The sequence below is a fragment of the Nicotiana attenuata genome, chromosome 3, assembly GCF_001879085.1.
Source record: "Nicotiana attenuata strain UT chromosome 3, NIATTr2, whole genome shotgun sequence".
Classification (NCBI taxonomy): domain Eukaryota; kingdom Viridiplantae; phylum Streptophyta; class Magnoliopsida; order Solanales; family Solanaceae; genus Nicotiana; species Nicotiana attenuata.
Window position 1 is genome coordinate 60,484,924 of NC_031991.1, and position 19,085 is coordinate 60,504,008.

Here is a 19,085-nt window from a genome sequence, read left to right on the forward strand (position 1 = left end):
TATAAATAGCTGGAGTAATTTCAGTATCAAACTTGCAATAAAATAATAGCATATTTTAATCAAGCATAAAGTTTGAAGGACAATTTTGACTTTAACTAAGCTAATGCATGCATTAAAACTCGTTGCATTGTTAATACCATGGTTTCCTATGTATCAGTTATGCATATGATAATACCAGATATGGTATATAACTAATGCATATGTTCAAAAAATAATACCAAACAAGGTATTATTACACAAAGCTAATACATGCATTATTTATTGAATTCTATTTGCAGAAACCAGAACAAGAAAGAGATGAAATGAAAAAAAAAGACATCCGACCTGCCGGATTCGAACCAGCGACCTAAGGATTGCTATGAGCAGCACACTACAGTCCTCCGCTCTACCAACTGAGCTAAGGTCGGTTGATGTTAAAGTTCCACATTGACACAATTGTTATTTGTTTCCTTTAATATTTGCTTAATATCTAAATTTAATTTCAAAAAAATTGATGAATTAGTACTTTAATATACACAGAATATATATGTAATAGATCTTCAAGCTCCAATTATGTCTTTTTTTTCTTGGAAAGCGAAGTACTACATCACTTCGCTGATACAATTGTGTTCCCAGTAATTTAACCTACCTATTGTAATTTTTTGTTGTTGAGACTTAAGATAATGCTGTTTATATCCAATTTCATACTCGTTACTGTTTTAATATTGCTTTACAGATTTGTATAGTTATCTTTTTTTCGAGTATTTTTTATCTTTTTATGAGAATTTAGCATTGAATTGCGAAATGTGCAGTACTATAATTCGATCTATAAAGATCCTTAGTAAGTTTAAAAGGCGTTGGTCATTGATTAAGTANGGAAATTATGACTCTGTTATCAGTCCGCGAACCAGAAATCCAGGTAAGGAATTCTGTTAACCCGGGAGAAGGTGTTAGGCATTCCCGGGTTCCGTGGTTCTAGCACGGTCGCTCAACTGTTGTATTTGATTTATCTGATTTCAAAACATGTTCTAGTTTATGCTTTTATTAGTAAACCGCTTTTATTTTTTTATGTTTAATAAGAATTGCAACGGCGTAAAATGCGTCTCGAACCACGTCGCACCAGTGCGCCCGTGATTGTTAACATATTTCGACTTCGTTGAGATTTGGATTTGGGTCACATAAATGTGCACCCGTATTTAGGGAGGTAAATTTATTAATGAACGCGCCTAAAGTGACTAACGTGTTATTAACCTTGCGGGAAGCCATGAAAATTCGCTAAATGGCACGTCCCGAATTCTAAGTATTTTAAGTATAAACATTTAAAGAGGGCCACGCAATTTATGAATTTTATTTGGCGCGGCGCACCTTGTTTTTATTTTAAAGGCCAACCTAAAAGAACTACGATTTTCTATTAAAAAGTGTCTCTAAGGATCGAATTAATTAATTAACTAACCTTTAAGGAATTCGGGTCTCAAACTCAAGTCCACACTTAAACAAGAGGGGAACCCCTTAATTCAAATGTGCTACTTAGCTTGGAAGGCCCCAAACTACACTATGGAATTTAATCAATAATTTAATAACATAAAAAACTTTCAAAGTCCTTAACAGATTGGGCCTGATGACTGGCCCAGATATGAGGCAATCTAGTCATACCGCTGGACATACCATATTCAAACTTTAGGCTCAGATGAGCCTGAGCTGGGCCTAAATTTCAAGTGACAAAACTATTTGCTGGGCTCCAGAACAAGCCCAAACTTAACACACGATTTTATGTGAGGTTTTGCAGCATTGATTTTGATCACAACTGGACTTGAACAGATTCAACTGGTACATATTTTAATTTGTTTGTATACTAATAACTCCAGAATTTCGAAAATCCTCTAAATTTAGTTAATACTTTTCAAAAATAAAATCAGCCACGGTCTAGGAAACTAGAAGTAATTACTGGTGTTCGTTTCTGATTTCAACAAACAATATGACGAACATGTTAATTCAAATCATGATAATATATTCTAATACTTTTAGTAAAACTAAACTACACTATCAAGGCACTATTATACTCTAAGCTTAGATTTCAAACATGATAACAAACCAAAACTAATTAAATCTAACATTATTCAACAGGACAGCCATATAATTGTATGAAAATCCAGCAGTCCAATACAGTCCATATAGTCCTAATTAACATAAATCAGTAATGAACCTACAGCTACATGTTGAACTAATAGTGAAAGCAAAACAGAGTTGTATGGTAGAGAAACTTCATCATTTGGATTTCACAAGTGTCAAGTACATTGAGTGAGACTTCATGCTATTGGAGATAACAAGGGTACCTGGAATTGGAGCAAAGTAGAAGAAAGGCAGCAGCAGAAATAAGAGGCAGCAGCAATGCAGAATCAAACTCGAAGCCCAAGAGTGTTTTGAAAATCAAACGGGGTAGACCAAATAACCCCAGTAATACCGAAATACTTTAAACACCCAATTAGCTATCTCAAATCCACTTGAATTGACCCATAACAGTCTCAATGAACCAGAAATTATCCAAAGTCAAATAATCCAACTTGAAAATTCCTCTAGAATCAAATTAATGGACCTCTGAAACTCGAAACTAGAAGAATAGATCTCAACAATCAGAATTCAAACTAGCTCGAATTATCTGGTGGAATAGTAATGTATTTTTGGATTTTTTTGATCGATTATCTACTGTTTTTGGATTTTTGCAAGCTTAAATTTTAAAAATCAGGCCTGAAATTCAAGAGGGAGCTTGTTGGGGAACTTTTGGAGGCTCCAAACTTGTGAATCAAGGCAAATGAATGCCTATTTATAGGTGAACTTAGGTCCAATTTCAGATTTTCCCTTTACCCCATTGGTCCCTATTTTAATTCTATTTTTATCCTTTATTTTCTGACTTGTCACACAAGTAACTACCCTAAGTTTACTGAAATATACACTATAGTCCATCCTAAAAGGTTCTATACCTATTACAATTCCTATTCTACCCTTACTTTACTTCAATAATTACCAAACTTGATGAAACTACCCTTTTCCNGATTTGTATAGTTTAAACGTTTTTTTTCGAGTAGTTTTTTTATCTTTTTATGAGAATTTAGCATTGAATTGCGAAATGTGCAGTACTATAATTCGATCTATAAAGATCCTTAGTAAGTTTAAAAGGCGTTGGTCATTGATTAAGTAAATTTCATTTGAATATTGTCGATAACTGAAAAAATCATTTATCCATTAAAAGTGACATTAAGTCATTATTCACAGCTTAATACGTGGAATTCATTCAAAATGCAACCAAAGGCCACGAATGTTGTTATATTAAATATTAAGATGATTGAATATGAATACATATCTTATTGTTAAGATGTTCTCTTTAAATCTAAATACGGGATAATCACAAGTGTTTTTCTTTCTTAGCATCTGCTTGTGTATAATTCACATTTATTTAATAATTAATAAAAATAAAATTATGTTTAAATACAACATTCCGAATAAAATCTTAATCTACATGGTGATGTCTGGCATCCTATATTGCTACAAGCATTTGACAACTGATTCAAAGTACAGAATTAAAGCCAAAAGAACTTTGTCGAAAATGAACTCGAATCATTTGCTAGAGAGTATTACGAATAAACGACCAAAAAACAGAGGGGGAAATTGATATGTTACAGTAGCTAAGATTGCCCTTATTGTATAAAATGCCTTCACAATTTTAATCTAACATATGGCTCGTATAGTTATAATGAGACATCACAAGGAAAAACTATTAGACCTATCAATTCTCATTTGCCTTGTGCCTTGAAATGTGTAATTACATGGCCCTATGTACACCTTACGGCTACATAGGAGATGTGGTTGTTCCATTTGTAGAACCATTTCTTTTCTTCTTCTGCTCTCTTGTTGCTCTGAATGTCCAAAATTTTTGGTTCCACCCTTCTGTTGTGAACTTTATGCTGTTTAATAATATGATCCAACAAACAAATGAGTATTATCATCTACAACCTTGAGACCCCGGCCAATTTTTTTAGCTTGCTTGTCTTCTAGAAAATGGTTTCTGGCAAATTAGTAGCTTCTCGTCACTGCTTTCAACCTCTACAACTCTCGCGTCCCATTTTAACCTTGCGGCATGAACTCTTGCTAACTCAATAAGAGGGACACTATCACGTATAATCACCCAGCCCTGCAGCATACAAATAGAGGTTAGCGAAATTATCAGCCAAGTGATAACGACTTCCCTAAATGAGCATGCATGCATGCACGCACTATGTTTGAGTACGTTAACAATGACTGAAGTGGGTGTATCGGGGTTTTAGTACACAAGATCGGAGGGTAAATGGGCACGTTGAGGTAGAAATAATAGATATCTCACAAGTAGGGCGTAATGTTCAGGTTGCAAAGAGCGGATATAGACCACAATAACTCGTACAACCTCATTCAAAATTGCAGTCTAATGCACATGAGTGGGAAGAAGAAAAGGCTGCTTATAAAAAAGAAGACTGGAAAAATGGGAAAAGAAACTAGTGATAGTAAAAGGGTCTACTAAGGAAAAAATGAAATACAGTTCTCTTGCGAAGTATAGAGCTATATGAGAGGGCATTATATGCTGCAGCATCAGACCACTATGTTCTGTACTTATGGAGCTCACTTCAATGCCTCTCTAGCTAAGATAAGGACTTATCTATCTCGGATACACTAATGGGAGTGGAGGAGAACAGGAGAAGCTGAATGCCTGAAGTCCTTTTGCAACCCAAATCCCACTACAAATTTAAAAAGCCTTGGTTCCGTGAACCACACTTCGATTGCTTGTAAACGAAGTGGATAAATCAAAATAGAGCTATCTTAATTCTTGTCGTACTGCATCATTATAACCATTGGAGCTAAAAGTTAATACTTGTTGACTATCAAGATGTCCGTCTAATTGCTGCATGATTACGAAATGAGGTTATGCAAGGTATAGCAACAAATACACATACCTCTGGACGAAGAACACGATCTATCTCAATAAACAGATCAAACATCAGACATCTGCTATGTTGGCCAAATTCCAGTGACAGAAGTCCATTAGCATGTACTAGATCATAGGTTCTCGGATATGTTGGAAATGCCTCACACCTGCAAAGGAAATACTAAGCAAAATTAGTCACTGAATCCAAAATAAACAAATAAAAAAGGTCGTTTTGCTAAAGTTTGTGCGACTCGCAATCAGTTATTTTGATAAGTCAAAATTTTCATTACTGAAAACCAAGTCTGTGTCAGAAGTATTCAGAAGTTCGCCTATGTCTGTTAAGACGAGTCATCAACAAGCATGTATCAATCTTGCCGACTAACTATGCAATACAGTATTCCCACTTAACACCAGAAATACAAGTTGAATAAAGAATATTTTTGCTGCTTTTACATCATTTTCACAGTTTTGAAGCAATATTCATATACAGGGAATTTGCCCTGAGAACTTGCAACACTATAACTCCAAGTAGAGAAAAGCTATGTGGCAAGCTCTGTCCTCTTGCAATTCTTTCAAGACTATTTTGGCCTCCAAATCACACAGGTCGTTATAGAAAAGACATTTTTTTAGCAAGCATGAAATGCATGACAAAGCTGTTACCACGTCGTTACCTCCTCACCTGATTTTGTATCTCTGGTAGATACTAAAGAAACCCCAAATGAAGATTATCCATTGACCAACTAGCACAATACGATTTATTTTGTTTTATTTTTTGCTTTTGATTAGTCAAGCACAAACCAGTACCTACAAGTACCTTCAAGAGGATAAAACAAAGCTCCCAAAAAGCTAATAAAAGTGATAAGAGTTTAGATTGACAAACATATTACTCAGTTATCAGTACTTTGTTCTCTATTATGGTATATGCTCACCCTCTTCATCTCAATCACAGAATATGAGTTAATTAGCATAAACCTAGTCCAACTTTTAAGTGTCTAAAGCCAAAGCTAAAAGATAAATTTCATGTAAATAGGTGGAAAGGAACTTTGTGGGACGGTAGCTTGGTTAAGGAATTCTAGTCATTGAACCTAGTTATGACTGAATAAATCGCAGAACCAATGAATTGTGAAAGGTGAAGACTCTAAGGGAAGGATCAAACTTGAATAGAATCGATGAACATAGGCTTAATGGTGATCTGGTAATTCCAGTTCGAGATAGTGTTGGTCAACCAGATAATATGACTTGTTAGGTACATCAATTATTAGAATTAGAGTTAGGACGATCAGAAGCTATCATCCAAATTCAATTTACTGACTAATTGTATTTAGCATCCTCTATATCATGTAAAAAACCAAATGTTGCATGTTTTAAAAGTTGACATTAATCAAGCGCATTCCTTCACTAGAGAAAGAGAGAAGAATTTACCAATCATGCAAAACACCAACAAATCCCCTGTCGAGAATTAGGGGAAGATAATTAGGCCCACTAGTGGGAATCACGTTCATGACCCACGCCGACTTTCGTGCATCCAGTAGGGCAGCATTCAGACCACCAAAATGGGCATTCATGTCCAACACATTTCTAAGCATATTATAGGGAGGAGATGGATCATCATCACCAGGTCTCTTTGGGTGATCAGAAAATATTAAAGGTGAAAGAAGTGACCAATAGTTGTTAACTGCTGAATTCCAGTTAAGGGAATCCTCAGTAAGAGCTTCAGATTGCAAACCTAATAAAACACAGAGCGTTAACATTAGATGTTCAGAGAAAACTAAATAACAACATGAAACAGAGTGCTCCACATTTGAAACATTTGAGAATTGAGGATAGCCCATTACCATGAATCTTAAGTTCGCTGGAGTTCAATTTTGCCCTAGAAGGCCACTTTGTCCTTTCTTCAATAGGAATCCACCGGCGGCTTTGAGTTCCAGCAATGCATGCTTGGAGTGGTCGATAATACGGGGATTCAATGTCCTGTCCTTTACTGCAGAGAGAAGGCCCAACACCTGGTCTCCTGTAAATAGAAGCAAATTTTCATAGTCACAATCGTTGCTCACATGCCACTTGATCAAAGATATGCACCTATTGAGGGTCAGGAAATGGTAAGAATCAAATGAAGATACGTGGGCATGGTCTGCGCACCTTGCAAAATAACATTTCTTTAAACTTGTCTTTTTCCATACAGCAGTTTCATCTTGTTGTGACAACAGCTCCCAGCACATACTTTCAGCAAAATTCCGGACAAAGTTCCATTTTTTCAGGCTCACTTTGTTGCGGAGGGAGCGCTGAGTATTCGTAACAGTTGAAGTCCAGACAAAATATCCACCAGGCCTCAATAATCGATCAACTTCAACAAGAAGAATACCATCTGTACCAGAATTCAGATTTTATTAAGGTAACAGATAAATGATTTAAAAAATTTAAATTGTATATTAGTTATAGGGCGCATATTTGAGAGGTGGGAAGAATCTTTATGAAGCTAATAACTAGTATAGTACTGAATCACACAGACTTTGAAAAGTTTGCTTCAACGTCTAAAAGGAAAGAGAAGCATTACACCCAAGAGTATGGCTTAGTGGTCAATGAAGTGCGAAGAGAACCATGAGGTCTTAAGTTCAAATACCAGCGGAGGCAAAAAATACCAGGTGATTGCAACTCTTACCATCAGCCTAAACCTTGGTCAGTAGAGTTAACCGATACCTATACTGGTGGGAGGTAGCAGGTACCTAGTGGAATAGTCGAGGTGCACGAAACCTGAATCGGACACTACCATCATAAAAAAGAAGCAACGATTTAAAGAAAGCACCAAAGATAAGGCCTCCCCAAGATTCGTTACTCTTCAGTGAAAATGTGATGTAACATTTGAAAGAATCAATATGAACTTGATTCTTCCCAAACTTTGGTTACCAACGGCAGTATGCAAAAGATACTGGCCATCAGATTACTTGTTAAATGGGTGTTGTCTAAGAACTTTTGTCAGATCCCTCTTCTTCAGGGGAGGAGCAGAGAACCAAATAACAAATCTGTATTTGAAAAAACAAGGTGTGATCTGTGAAGGTTCATGGGATCAGCCTTAGAACTGCATCACGACATATATAAATATATACTTATAGGAGCATAGTCTGGTTGAGTAAACACTGCTCGTCAAGTTTCCACTTATTTCATTACAAATCACCTGATGCATTTATAGAAGCTGCTTCTATGTTCCTAATGCCATGCATGAATTATGAAATTTCACTTGGTTACCAATTTATACCAAAGTGAGACCTAAATGAGGTTCTACCCGAACTTTGTACTAAACATGCGCATATGCATAATTTTCCAGATAACGAGAATTGAAAATATTAACAACGTACATATTTATGCATGCGTCTTAAAACAAACTGGTAAATAACAGAATTGTCACTTTTTCCAACGGGCTTATGAAGAGTACCTTTCTGATCCCAGTCAACATGACATTCTGCACAATGTATCATATCAAAGGAAAGAGATGGATAAGGCAACTGCTTTGAATTAAATGATCCAATCATTGCGGGGAGACCTCTTTCAAGTGTTAGCTGAACTTGACTGCCCGATGCTTCATAGTTTGCAACACACATGGTCAATAGTTGACTAGAAAAGAGATGTGCCCCAAAACTGCCATAACCACATCCGATATCCAAGATAGTTCGGACCTGAAAAGGAAGCAGGATTATCCAGTAGTTAAGAGTTTGGTGCAACTTTAATGGCACCGGACAAAAAGGAGAAACTGGGGCTAAATAGAACTAATATTTCCAAATCTGATAGAAAGCAGTCCTTCAAGGGCCGGAGAGAAATTTAAACAAAAATTCAACGAGAACAAATGATGGACAGAAATAAAAAAGAATTTCATAACTACACAATGAAAATTTTCCTGGATGTTATAGAAGCTTTCTTAACGAACTACAGCAAAAATATCTGGAAATAATGTAACTGTACTATCTAGATATGTATATAGCAAGCAAAGCAGTGGAAACCATTGTTCACTTGTAAATGGAATTTTAGCATGTATAAGAGGAATTCCGAATACAAGGATGAACACTGGAGCACAAGTGAAAGTACAACCAGAAACCAGGTCCAACAATTAGAATCCACTTACTCCAGCTTGTGCAAAGTTCGATTCATTCCGTAGTCCAATCATTTCTGCTATTTGATGTGAGTAGTCTTCAATGCTGTCAAACATAGCAGAGTCCGAACGAAAGGAAATCTGCTCTTCTTCTAACATCATCAACCTATCATGGCATGAAATGAGGAGAAGCATAAGCACGGGAGCAGATAATACAATCATAGTTAAGCAAAAGAAAATTGAACTTTGCAATCACCTTTTTGTCAAACTTCCAGAGGAGAGTACCTCCTGTGCAGTAATATTAACATTTGCATGCCAAATGACGTCTCTACCGGTAGGCCACCTAAGAGGAATCTTGTAATTGAGAGGGGGAAGTACCAAGCAAGTTTGTCTTGAACCAGGTCCACATTGGCGGTCAAACTCCTCGCCTTTAGAAAGGCCAAAATCAAGATTTTCTGACACATTGAAGCATGGAACAAAGTTCTCAGATTCGGGAGGACAGTATTCCATATCTTTCACATTTGCAGCACCAAGAGATAGCTTCCCTATGTCCCTCAAGTCCGATACTACTTGCTCCTGAAGCTGCCTGTATCCATGGTATATTTGACCTCTCGATGAAGAAGTTATCGAAATTGTCCACCAAAAGGATCCGGTAAGAGCAAGAATTATTATGACAACTAAGCTCAGCCTGATCAAAAGCAAAGTGTACTTAAGCCGATTTCGGCCAGTTCCAGGGCTAAATGGATCGGATAGTAAGCCATTTTCACCCAAACTTTGTTTTGAAGGAGAATTATCCGGAAACAGAATCCGGGAAAGGAATTTGATAGACAAATGAGTCTGATCACCAGCTGCGCGATTACGCTCCAAATCTTCCTTTTCTGTTTTATCTTTCATCTGAGAATCATCCCAAATATCAGGACCATTAAGTGATAACCTCCCCCCACCTGACACACCTCTATGGAGTGGCCTTGACATGTTCCAACCTGATAACCCCCAAGAAGAGAACTTCATTTACATAAATAAACAATAACATGCATAAATAAACTTTATCTATAGGAACAAGATCAAATCACACTTTTCCAACTAGATCCATGGACCCCCAAATGAACTTCACAACAGTCTCATTAACAAAGCAATCAAATGGGGCAATCCACTGTCAGAAACAGTTTCAACAAAAGCAGATACATTAAACTAAACTAAGGTTGTAAATGCTTATGCTATTATAAGAGTGTAAACAAGTTCTTTTCTTATCTACCAAGTAAAAGCTGAGATTTAGTTGAGTAAAAATGGAAGTAAAGTCAGTTCAGTTTACTACACAAACACAGAAATAAAAAAACCAGAACACCCCAATTTAGATCAATTCAATAAGTAAAAGACAAAAATGGAATCTTTTTAGAAAAACAAGCAAAACCCACCAAGGAAAAAAACCAGAAACCACAGGAAAGTAGTTGCAAAAAGAGAAAAGCTTTGAATACCTCAAGAAAAAATAAGTGAAACCCAGTTTCTTAATAGCAAAAAGCCTTTAACTTTGCTTATCAAATTCCCAAAAAATCAAGAATTGACTTCTTTTTCTTCCTGAATTTCAGCTCCCACTGGAAAACACCACAGTGCTCTTCACATTCAAACAATTTTCACAATCTCTGACTTTAAGCTTTTACCAACGCGGTTTTGGATTGTTTAGAGAGAGAGAAAAAAAAAAAGAGAGAGGGAATATAATGCAGTAGAAGTATGGATCCAATCAGTACAGGTTTGCTCGCTCGTGAAAAAGAGTAAAAAGACACTCTTTCAATCTACTCCACCTGCAAATGAGAACTGTGTACATATACTTGTAGACATAGCTAACAAATTATGCTAATAAAATAATCAATTTTTTAATTAATACGTTGCAGTAATAGTACTAATAAAAAGAAACTACATGTTCTGAAAGAGGGCATACACATTTCAGGCTAGTTAAAGCAGAGAGAGAAAATGAGATTACTACTAATAAAGACGCTAAGTGGGGTGTATTAGTAGCTTAGACTTCAAACACAACTGTAATTCTTCACTATTTAAAGATTTGTAGAGAGTGACGCAAGATGATAGGAACCGACTTTATTGAACTCACTAGTCTTCCTTATTCTAAGATTTTCTAGTGGGTGAAACACCATTGAATAATCTTTCATTGGATCAATTAAACTAATATTATTATATATGTGTAGATTTTAAATTTTATTAAACTTAAGTTTTTTTCCCCCTACGTTATGCTATATGCAGAGCTAGATCCAGGATTTAAACCCTGTGAGTATGCGGAATAAGGTGTGGCATTAAATGTATACTATGTTTGGTTGACGATATAAATTTAATCTCGGACTTAGTACTGGATATCCCACCCTATCCCATCGAACTTGGAAATACTTTATCACACATCCCAGGTGGGATAAATTAATCCAGGAATTATAATCTCAAGATTATAATTCTAGGATAATTTAGTCCGCGTACTAAACGACCCCTATGAATTCAACTTTTAAAATTTTTAGCAATAAACCCATTATACTTTTAAAGTTATGTGTTCATATTTACTAATTTTTATAATTTTAATGAATTTTTAAATATAATTTTTACTCTACGTTAAAAATTATGGGTTCAATTGAACTCGTCGATAATACACAACATCTAGTCGTGACTATATGTAGTTATTGTTGTAAGCCACTTTTAACTTTATACAGTGATGACATTTTACTACACATTCTCCTGTAATACGTGAAGAACTACTAATAGGCACAAATATATACTATTCGAAATGAGGCTCTTGGCTAAAGGCCAAATTGAACGTTTCTAATTTTCTTCTTATATAACAGCTTACTTCACTTTTAACTTATATAAAGTCACACTCTAGATAACTAACACTTCACTGTAAAAGTCAAACTATATGTTCTATATAACAATATTTCGCTATAATATTCAAAAAATTTCGAAACAAACAAGACTGTTATAGAGAGATTTGACCGTATATAATATTGATTTATGGGAAGAAGGAGAATTTGAGAGTGAGTGAAGTAGTAGATCTAGGAAGTTTCTAATTTTAACAACTTGCGCCGGATTTGCCGCACCCTATTATCGTTGCTTAACCCATCCTTTTTTTTATTTTTAAACATAGATAACATGGGAGTAGAATCGTCCAATAGCTAGGGTACATGGTATTGGAAATTATGTTACATGATTCGAATTGATAAATATTTCAACGTCAATAAAACTTCATACTGTTTGTAAAATTATTAGGAGTCGAAGTTGTGGTCCAGCTGTTATGTCCACCTATTTCAGATTTTTATCAATTAATGATTGTTTTGTCACATAGACTTCCTAAGTTTATATATCTTCACCCACTATATAATTTCAATGATTAAAATTATCTAATTTTCAAAAATAAATAATTATAGCATTTTCATGTTAGACTCATTTCCTATTTGTCCCAAAAAGGATACTATTAGAAATAGTTGGAAAGGTAGAGATTCCTTCACATCTAACTAACTATACATATCTAATATGCTTTTGGACATATTGAAAAAGGCTATAAGTCTTCCCATCAAATAAGTGTGAGAGAAGCATATTAAGTTATTTTTTATTAAATTTGAGCCCAGCAAAGGTGAATTTTAAAGACAAAATTATTTTTGTACGATGAATTAGCCTAATTGATATAAGTATCTTGAAGCAGAAAACTACCGCTTCCCCTGACTTGACTTAAATACAATAATCATGACAAATAATTATCGCTTCCCCCGACTAACTAAATACAATAATTATGACATACTTTGATTCAAAAGAATTGCGAATAGTTTGGTAGTAAACTTTGTGTATTCAATGGTTAAACCACAAAAAAAGGGTGGGGGGGTGGGGGTGGGGGGTGGGGAGGGGAGTAATATAGCTAGTTATGTAAACACAAGATTGGACATGGAAATGGGGTTGGAGAGAGGCTGTAGGCTCCACACAATTAATGTGAAAATCGAGAAGATAAATGAATAAGAACTTGTTATAAAATACAAATTCCTATCCTTCATAGGTAGGCAGATCAAAAATCATGTACTATAAAAATCTGCACTTTAACTATAGCTTGAATGGCTTTACTCTCCTTTTACTATAATCCTATTTACTCAAATACAACTAACTTTTCTCAGGTTATGTATATTTCAGTGTGTGTGATTTCATTTTCAACACCAAATAGGACAAAAAGAAAAGTGATCAAAGAATGTAATTAATATAACAAATGTCATTTAAATAAGTAGCTTTTAGCAATTGCTTCTTTCTTTAAGCTCAAGATTGTCTAATGTCGTACTTAATCACTGCTAGTAATTAGCTAATAGTAGTAATTAAAAATTCTCTTTTTAGATGACACATAGAATCATGTATTTGCTTTATGATGGATTTAGCTCAATTTTGATTGGCCGACAACCTTCTCTCAATCTAAGCTAGGACTGGTCCATAAGTTTCCTCTAACTGAGGGAATATATTAAAGAAAAGGAAAAAAAGTGAAAACAATATTGTCCTTTCAACAAAATAAACAACAATAGAGATAACGAATAGACTGGTAGTTCTTTTTTTTTTTTTGGTAATAATAGACTGGTATTTAAGGATATATTGGAAATTGCAAAAAAAATTATTAGTAACGTTAAGAAAAGAAAAAGAAAACAAAAATGGCGGGGTTAAAATAGAAAAGTCGATCTCAATTGCATGGACTTCTTAGGGTTGTATTTATGTCAAACATGGACTTCAAACTCTTTAAATATTGCCAATTAAATGAAATCTCCAAAAAAAAAAAAAAAATAGTTCATTTGATGTTGTGCATTAACAACGTAAAAGATATCAGATCACAATTCACCTATACTTTTACTTTTTGTTCAAATGATGTCGACCTATTATTACAAATTAGTTTGTAAAGGTTCTAAAGTTTAATTTTTTGTTTCAAATTAATATTTATCTTACGTTATTTTCAAGAAGTGCATGCCTGAATCTTTTTACTAAGAGCTATCAGATGGGTGTCTTTAATTTGCCACTGGCCACTAGGAGACATTATGGTTTCATTACTATCTGCCTATTTGACCTCAAATTTTGATTTACTAAGAAAATCGCGTGTTGTCCAATTCTATTCTTGACATATTGCTTAATTTAATACACGATGGACCTTTGTGGTCCGGCCCTTCTCCGGATCCCGTGCATAGCAAAAGCTTAGTTATTCTTTAGTACACGAAAAGGACAGTAACAAGTGACTTAAGACAAAGTAGCATCAAGGAGTCACAAACTATGGTAAATAAAATTAATCAACCGTAGTACTCTCTACGCTAAAATGTTTAGTTATTAACTTTCTATATTTTTTGAAAAAAAAAAATAAGTACGAAAAATAAATCTAATTATAGGAGCAGATGGAAAAACAAAAGAATTTATTCGCTGGAGAAATTAATTTACTTTAGAAAACTCACATGCAGCAATAGAGACACGACGTTTTGCATTTTTTTAAGTCATAAATTCCCTGACGAAAAACAAATGATAAAATTCCCATGTGGGGTCCATAATAGCCGCGTTTGGGTGTCGGTGTAGCGGAGTTGGCTGACGTGTCGGCTGGCTGTGCAAATGAGTAAACGTGAGCGGCGCCGTAGGATATCGGCTCCTCTTGTTCAATTGGAATTTGACTCACGGGTTCTCATTATGAAAACCTGGTTTTTCTGGATAATCGAGCTCAGATTTAACCTTGATTATATTTCTTTTGGTTGTTACTCCTAGTACTTGTTAGAATCTAAATACCTTATTATATATGTCTTGAAACTCGGACGATCGATAAAGGTAAAATTCCTTATATTATTTAATTACTAATTCAAATTTTGTCGGTATTTTTCTTTCATCAAAGTAGTTGAATTTTCTAAATGTTTAATGAGAGGAATTTGATTGTCATTTCGCATTTTGAAAGTACATAAGGGGTGAATTGTCGATTTTTCTTTTTGTGTTCTAAGTAGTTGACTAGTTTACCAATTAGTCGACTGAAAGATAAGAATAAAATATAAGTAAAGTAGAAGTACAGTGCAAGAATTAAGGACACCATGATTTTTGTACTGGTTAAGATTTAATGTGAATCCTACGTCCAGTACCCTTGGGTTGCAAGGGTGTTCTCTTTCAGTATTTGAAGTTTCTCGATTACAAGAGAGTTGATGTAGCTTTACATCAATAGCTTAGTCACTATGTCAATTCTCTCTTCTTGATACAACGTCTCAGCATTATTTATCTCTTTTTCTTCTCTCACTAACTACACAGCAGATCTAAAGCAAACTACAATGCTTGTTTGGAGTAGAACAAAAAGAGTGATAATGGTTCGTTTAGAGTATGTTTCTTCAAAGCCGGTGCAATAGGTATTTATACTTCGTGAGGTGTTCATGTCTTGTGAATCTTTGTAACGATCCGACCGGTCGTTTTGAGCATTTGCACTTCGCTCGTTAGTTCTCGGGCTTGAGTAGCTCCGTATGATGTATTATGACTTATGTGAATCGTCGGTTTTGATTTTCAGGTTATTCAAAATTGATTTGGAAGAATGATTCTGAGCTAGAAGCTTTAAAATTTGAAAGGTTTGACCAAGTTTGACTTTTTAGTATTTGACCTCGGATTGGATTTCTGATGGTTCAGTTAGCTCCGTTGGGTGATTTTGGACTTAGGAGCACGTCCGGATTGCGATTTGGAGGTCCGTAGTAGAATTTGGCTTGAAATGGCGAAAGTTGGAATTTTGGATGTTTGACAGGCAGTGGACTTTTTGATATCGAGGTCGGATTCCGATTACGAAAGTTGGAGAAGGTCCGTAATGTCAAATATGACTTGTGTGCAAAATTACAGATCAATCGGACGTGATTTGATAGGTTTCGGCAGCGGTTGTGGAAGTTTGAAGTTTCAAAGTTCATTGATTTTGAATCGAGGCGTGATTCGTGTTTTAGCATTGTTTGATGTGATTTGAGGCCTCAACTAAGTCCGTGATATGTATTGAGACTTGTTGGTATGTTCGGAGGAAGTCCCAAGGGGCTCGGGTAAGTTTCGGGGTGGTTTCGGACCATTTCTAGGCCATTTCTAGTTGCTGATTTTTTGGCTTCAGGGGTGTACGGTGCGTTAGCGTAGATCTGGCTGCGTTAGCAAAGAGAAAAATAGGAAAAACGGAGTTGTGCTATGCAATTGTGGAAGCCTTCACGCGATCGCATAGAGTAAAATCTATGCTGCACTGACCCAACTTTGGAAGCATATATCTCTCAATCCATAAGGAATTTGGAGATGATCCAAAAATAAAAGTTGTAACCCTTGATGTCTGGTTTTTGGAGACTCAAACCATTTGTAATTTGGAGTTTTGTACGAAAAGTTAGGACCATTATACTAGAGGCTGTCCGAAAGAGTTGGAGAAGGTTGTTGGAAAAATTTGTACTTCGCGATCGCGGGAGAATGGACGCGATCACATAGAGTAAAAAGGGGCTGGAAAATTTTGTGCTATGCTATCACATTAGTTTTTCCGCGATAGCGTAGGGTAAATTCCTGGGCAGATTATAAAGTACTCTATTTCGAGGGTTTCAGCCATTTTTGCATTTTTTGATCTAGGGAGCTCGGATTGAGGCGATTCTTGAAGCAATTTTCACCATATGAATTGGGGTAAGTGTTCTCTACTCAATTTTGGTCATCTTTCACGAATCTATCTTCGATTTTAGCTCTTAGTTGAGGAACTTTAAAGAGGAAATTGGGGGTTTTGGCCTAACGTTTCATAATATGAATTATGAGTTTTGAACATCGATTTGGAGTCGGATTTGAGTGAAACTAGTATGGTTGGACTTGTAATTGAATGGGTTGTCGGATTTTATGAGTTTTGTCTGGTTTTCGAGGTGCGAGCCAGGGTGTGATTTTTGGTGAGATTTGGGATCTAATGTAATGTAAGACCCGATCGGTCATTTTGAGCTTTAGCGCGTTCTTCGGCGTTTTGAGGCCATGAGCAGCTTCACTTCAGGTATTATAACTTGTACGCATGGCCGGAATTGAATATCGGGAAGTTCAAAATTGATTTGGAAAGAAAATTTTCGTTTCGGAAGCTTTAAGTTGAAAGAATTGACTAAGATTTTGATTTTTGAGTAAACGACCTCGGAATCGGGATTTGAAAGTTCCAATACGTTCGTATGATGATTTCGGACTTGGGCGTATGCCCGGATCGGGTGTTGGTGACCCGGGAGCGTTTCGGCGCCTATTGAGGAAGTTAGTATTTTGGAAGAATTTCATAGATTTTGGGTTAAAGTGTATTTTAATGTTATCGATGTACGTTTGGGACTCCGAGTTTGGGAATAGCTCCGTATGGTAATTCTGGTATTGGGAGCGCATCCGGAAGTGGATTCGGGGGTCCGTAAGTCATTTTGGAGTCATTTGGCTAAAGTTAGAAATTAAAAGGTTTTTGAGAAGTTTGACCGGAAGTGGACTTTTTGACATAGGGGTTGAATTCTAATTCTGGAAGTTGGAGTAGGTCTATAATGTCGAATATCACTTGTGTGCAAAATTTGAGGTCAATCGGACGTGATTTGATAGGTTCCGGCCCCGAATGTAGAAGTTGGAAATTTTAAACGTTCATTAAGCTTGAATTGGAGTGCGATTCATGGTTTTAGGGTTGTTGGATGTGATTTGAGGCCTCGAGCAGGTCCGTATGATGTTATGGGGCTGGGTTGCGTGATTGGAAAGTGTCCCGGGGGCCTCCAGTGTGTTTCGGGGTGGTTTCGGATCGAATTTGGATGAAAAGCTGCTGTTGGTTTGCTGTATTTGGTTTCCTTCTTCACGAACGCGAAGGGAGTTCCGCGTTCGCTAAGAGGAAGGTTGGAGGCTGCTGGATTTGGCCTTCACGAACGCGATGTGGAGGTCGCGAATGCGGAGGGGTTGGTCGAGTTGACTACGCAAACGCGAATGGTAAATCGCGAACGAGTAGAAGTAAGGATGGAAGCTGGGCCTGAGGTCGTTGGCCTACGCGAACGCAAGGCCTAGAACGCGAATGTGAAGGGTCTGGGTAGCTGGCCTTTGCGAATGCGATAATCGGGCCGCGAACACGAAGAAGGAATTTGGGGCTGAAACAGGTTGTGCTTCACGAACGCGAGGGCGGTTCCGCGTTCACGAAGAAGAGCGGACCTGGGCTGGGCAGAATGTTTTTAAAGCGGGGTTTGAGTTCATTTCACCCATTTTTCACTCGGCTAGGGCGATTTTTAGAGCTTTGAAGAGGGGGTTTCATCATATATCATGAGGTAAGTGATTTCTACTAGTTGTGAGTTAAATACATTGTTTATATAAGGATTTAAACATGAAAATTTGTAGAAATTATGGGTTTTGGGTAGAAGACCTAGAAATTGATATTTTGGATTTTACCATGAATTTGGGCATGAAATCGAGAGTAAATTATATATTTGAGTTCGTGAGGTTATGGGTAAAGTTTATCTTCGAAAATTTCTGAATCCGGGCACGTGGGCCCGAGGGCGATTTTGTCAACTTTTCGAGCGGAGTTGAGAATTTATATAAATTGAAAATTTATAAGTATTAGGGTATATTTTCACTGGTTTGCCCATTATTTGGCTAGTTTTAAAGCGTTGGGCATCAGTTTGAGTCGTTCGAAGGGCTTGGAAGCCGGTTATGGAATTTCGGAACGAGGTAAGTCTCCTTTCTAACCTTGTAAGAGGGAATTAACCCAATAGGTGAAATAATTAAATATGTGCTCCTATTTGTGGGGGCTACGTACGCACGAGGTGACGAGAGTCCGTGCGTAGCTACTATTATGCCTATGTCCGGGTAGTTTTAGGCTACATCATGCCTTGTTGAGATTGTTGTTGATTTACGTGTATTGATTGCCTTGAGGAGAAATAAGATTGAGGTTGTGTAATAAATGAGTTGAAAGGGATTGAAATTGAGGATTCTAAGAATTTAAGTGTTTCCATTAAACTTAGTATTTTTGAAAAGAAGAGAGAAATCTTATAATAACTTAAGAAATCTATGTGTAACCGCGTCGAATGTATGATTCGCGAGCGGGGAAAAATTACCTTAAAAGCTTCACGTTGAATTGTCTTTATT

The 19,085-nt window shown here is 36.3% G+C and overlaps 1 protein-coding gene and 1 non-coding gene across 2 annotated transcripts; both read right to left on the bottom strand.

Moving 5' to 3' along the window:
• TRNAY-GUA lies at nucleotides 319-407 on the bottom strand. The gene is given in 2 exon segments: nucleotides 319-354; nucleotides 371-407. It is a non-coding gene; the product is annotated as a tRNA-Tyr (tRNA).
• On the bottom strand, nucleotides 3,571-11,001 carry LOC109223879 (probable pectin methyltransferase QUA2). The gene is made up of 9 exons (XM_019388348.1): nucleotides 10,487-11,001; nucleotides 9,268-9,994; nucleotides 9,045-9,177; nucleotides 8,361-8,601; nucleotides 7,070-7,295; nucleotides 6,766-6,941; nucleotides 6,353-6,656; nucleotides 4,959-5,097; nucleotides 3,571-4,165 (listed from the first exon to the last, which is right to left on the bottom strand). Exons 2-9 carry the CDS (start codon nucleotides 9,984-9,986, stop codon nucleotides 4,010-4,012), a joined length of 2,094 nt encoding a protein of 697 aa, XP_019243893.1. The 5' UTR covers nucleotides 9,987-9,994; nucleotides 10,487-11,001; the 3' UTR covers nucleotides 3,571-4,009.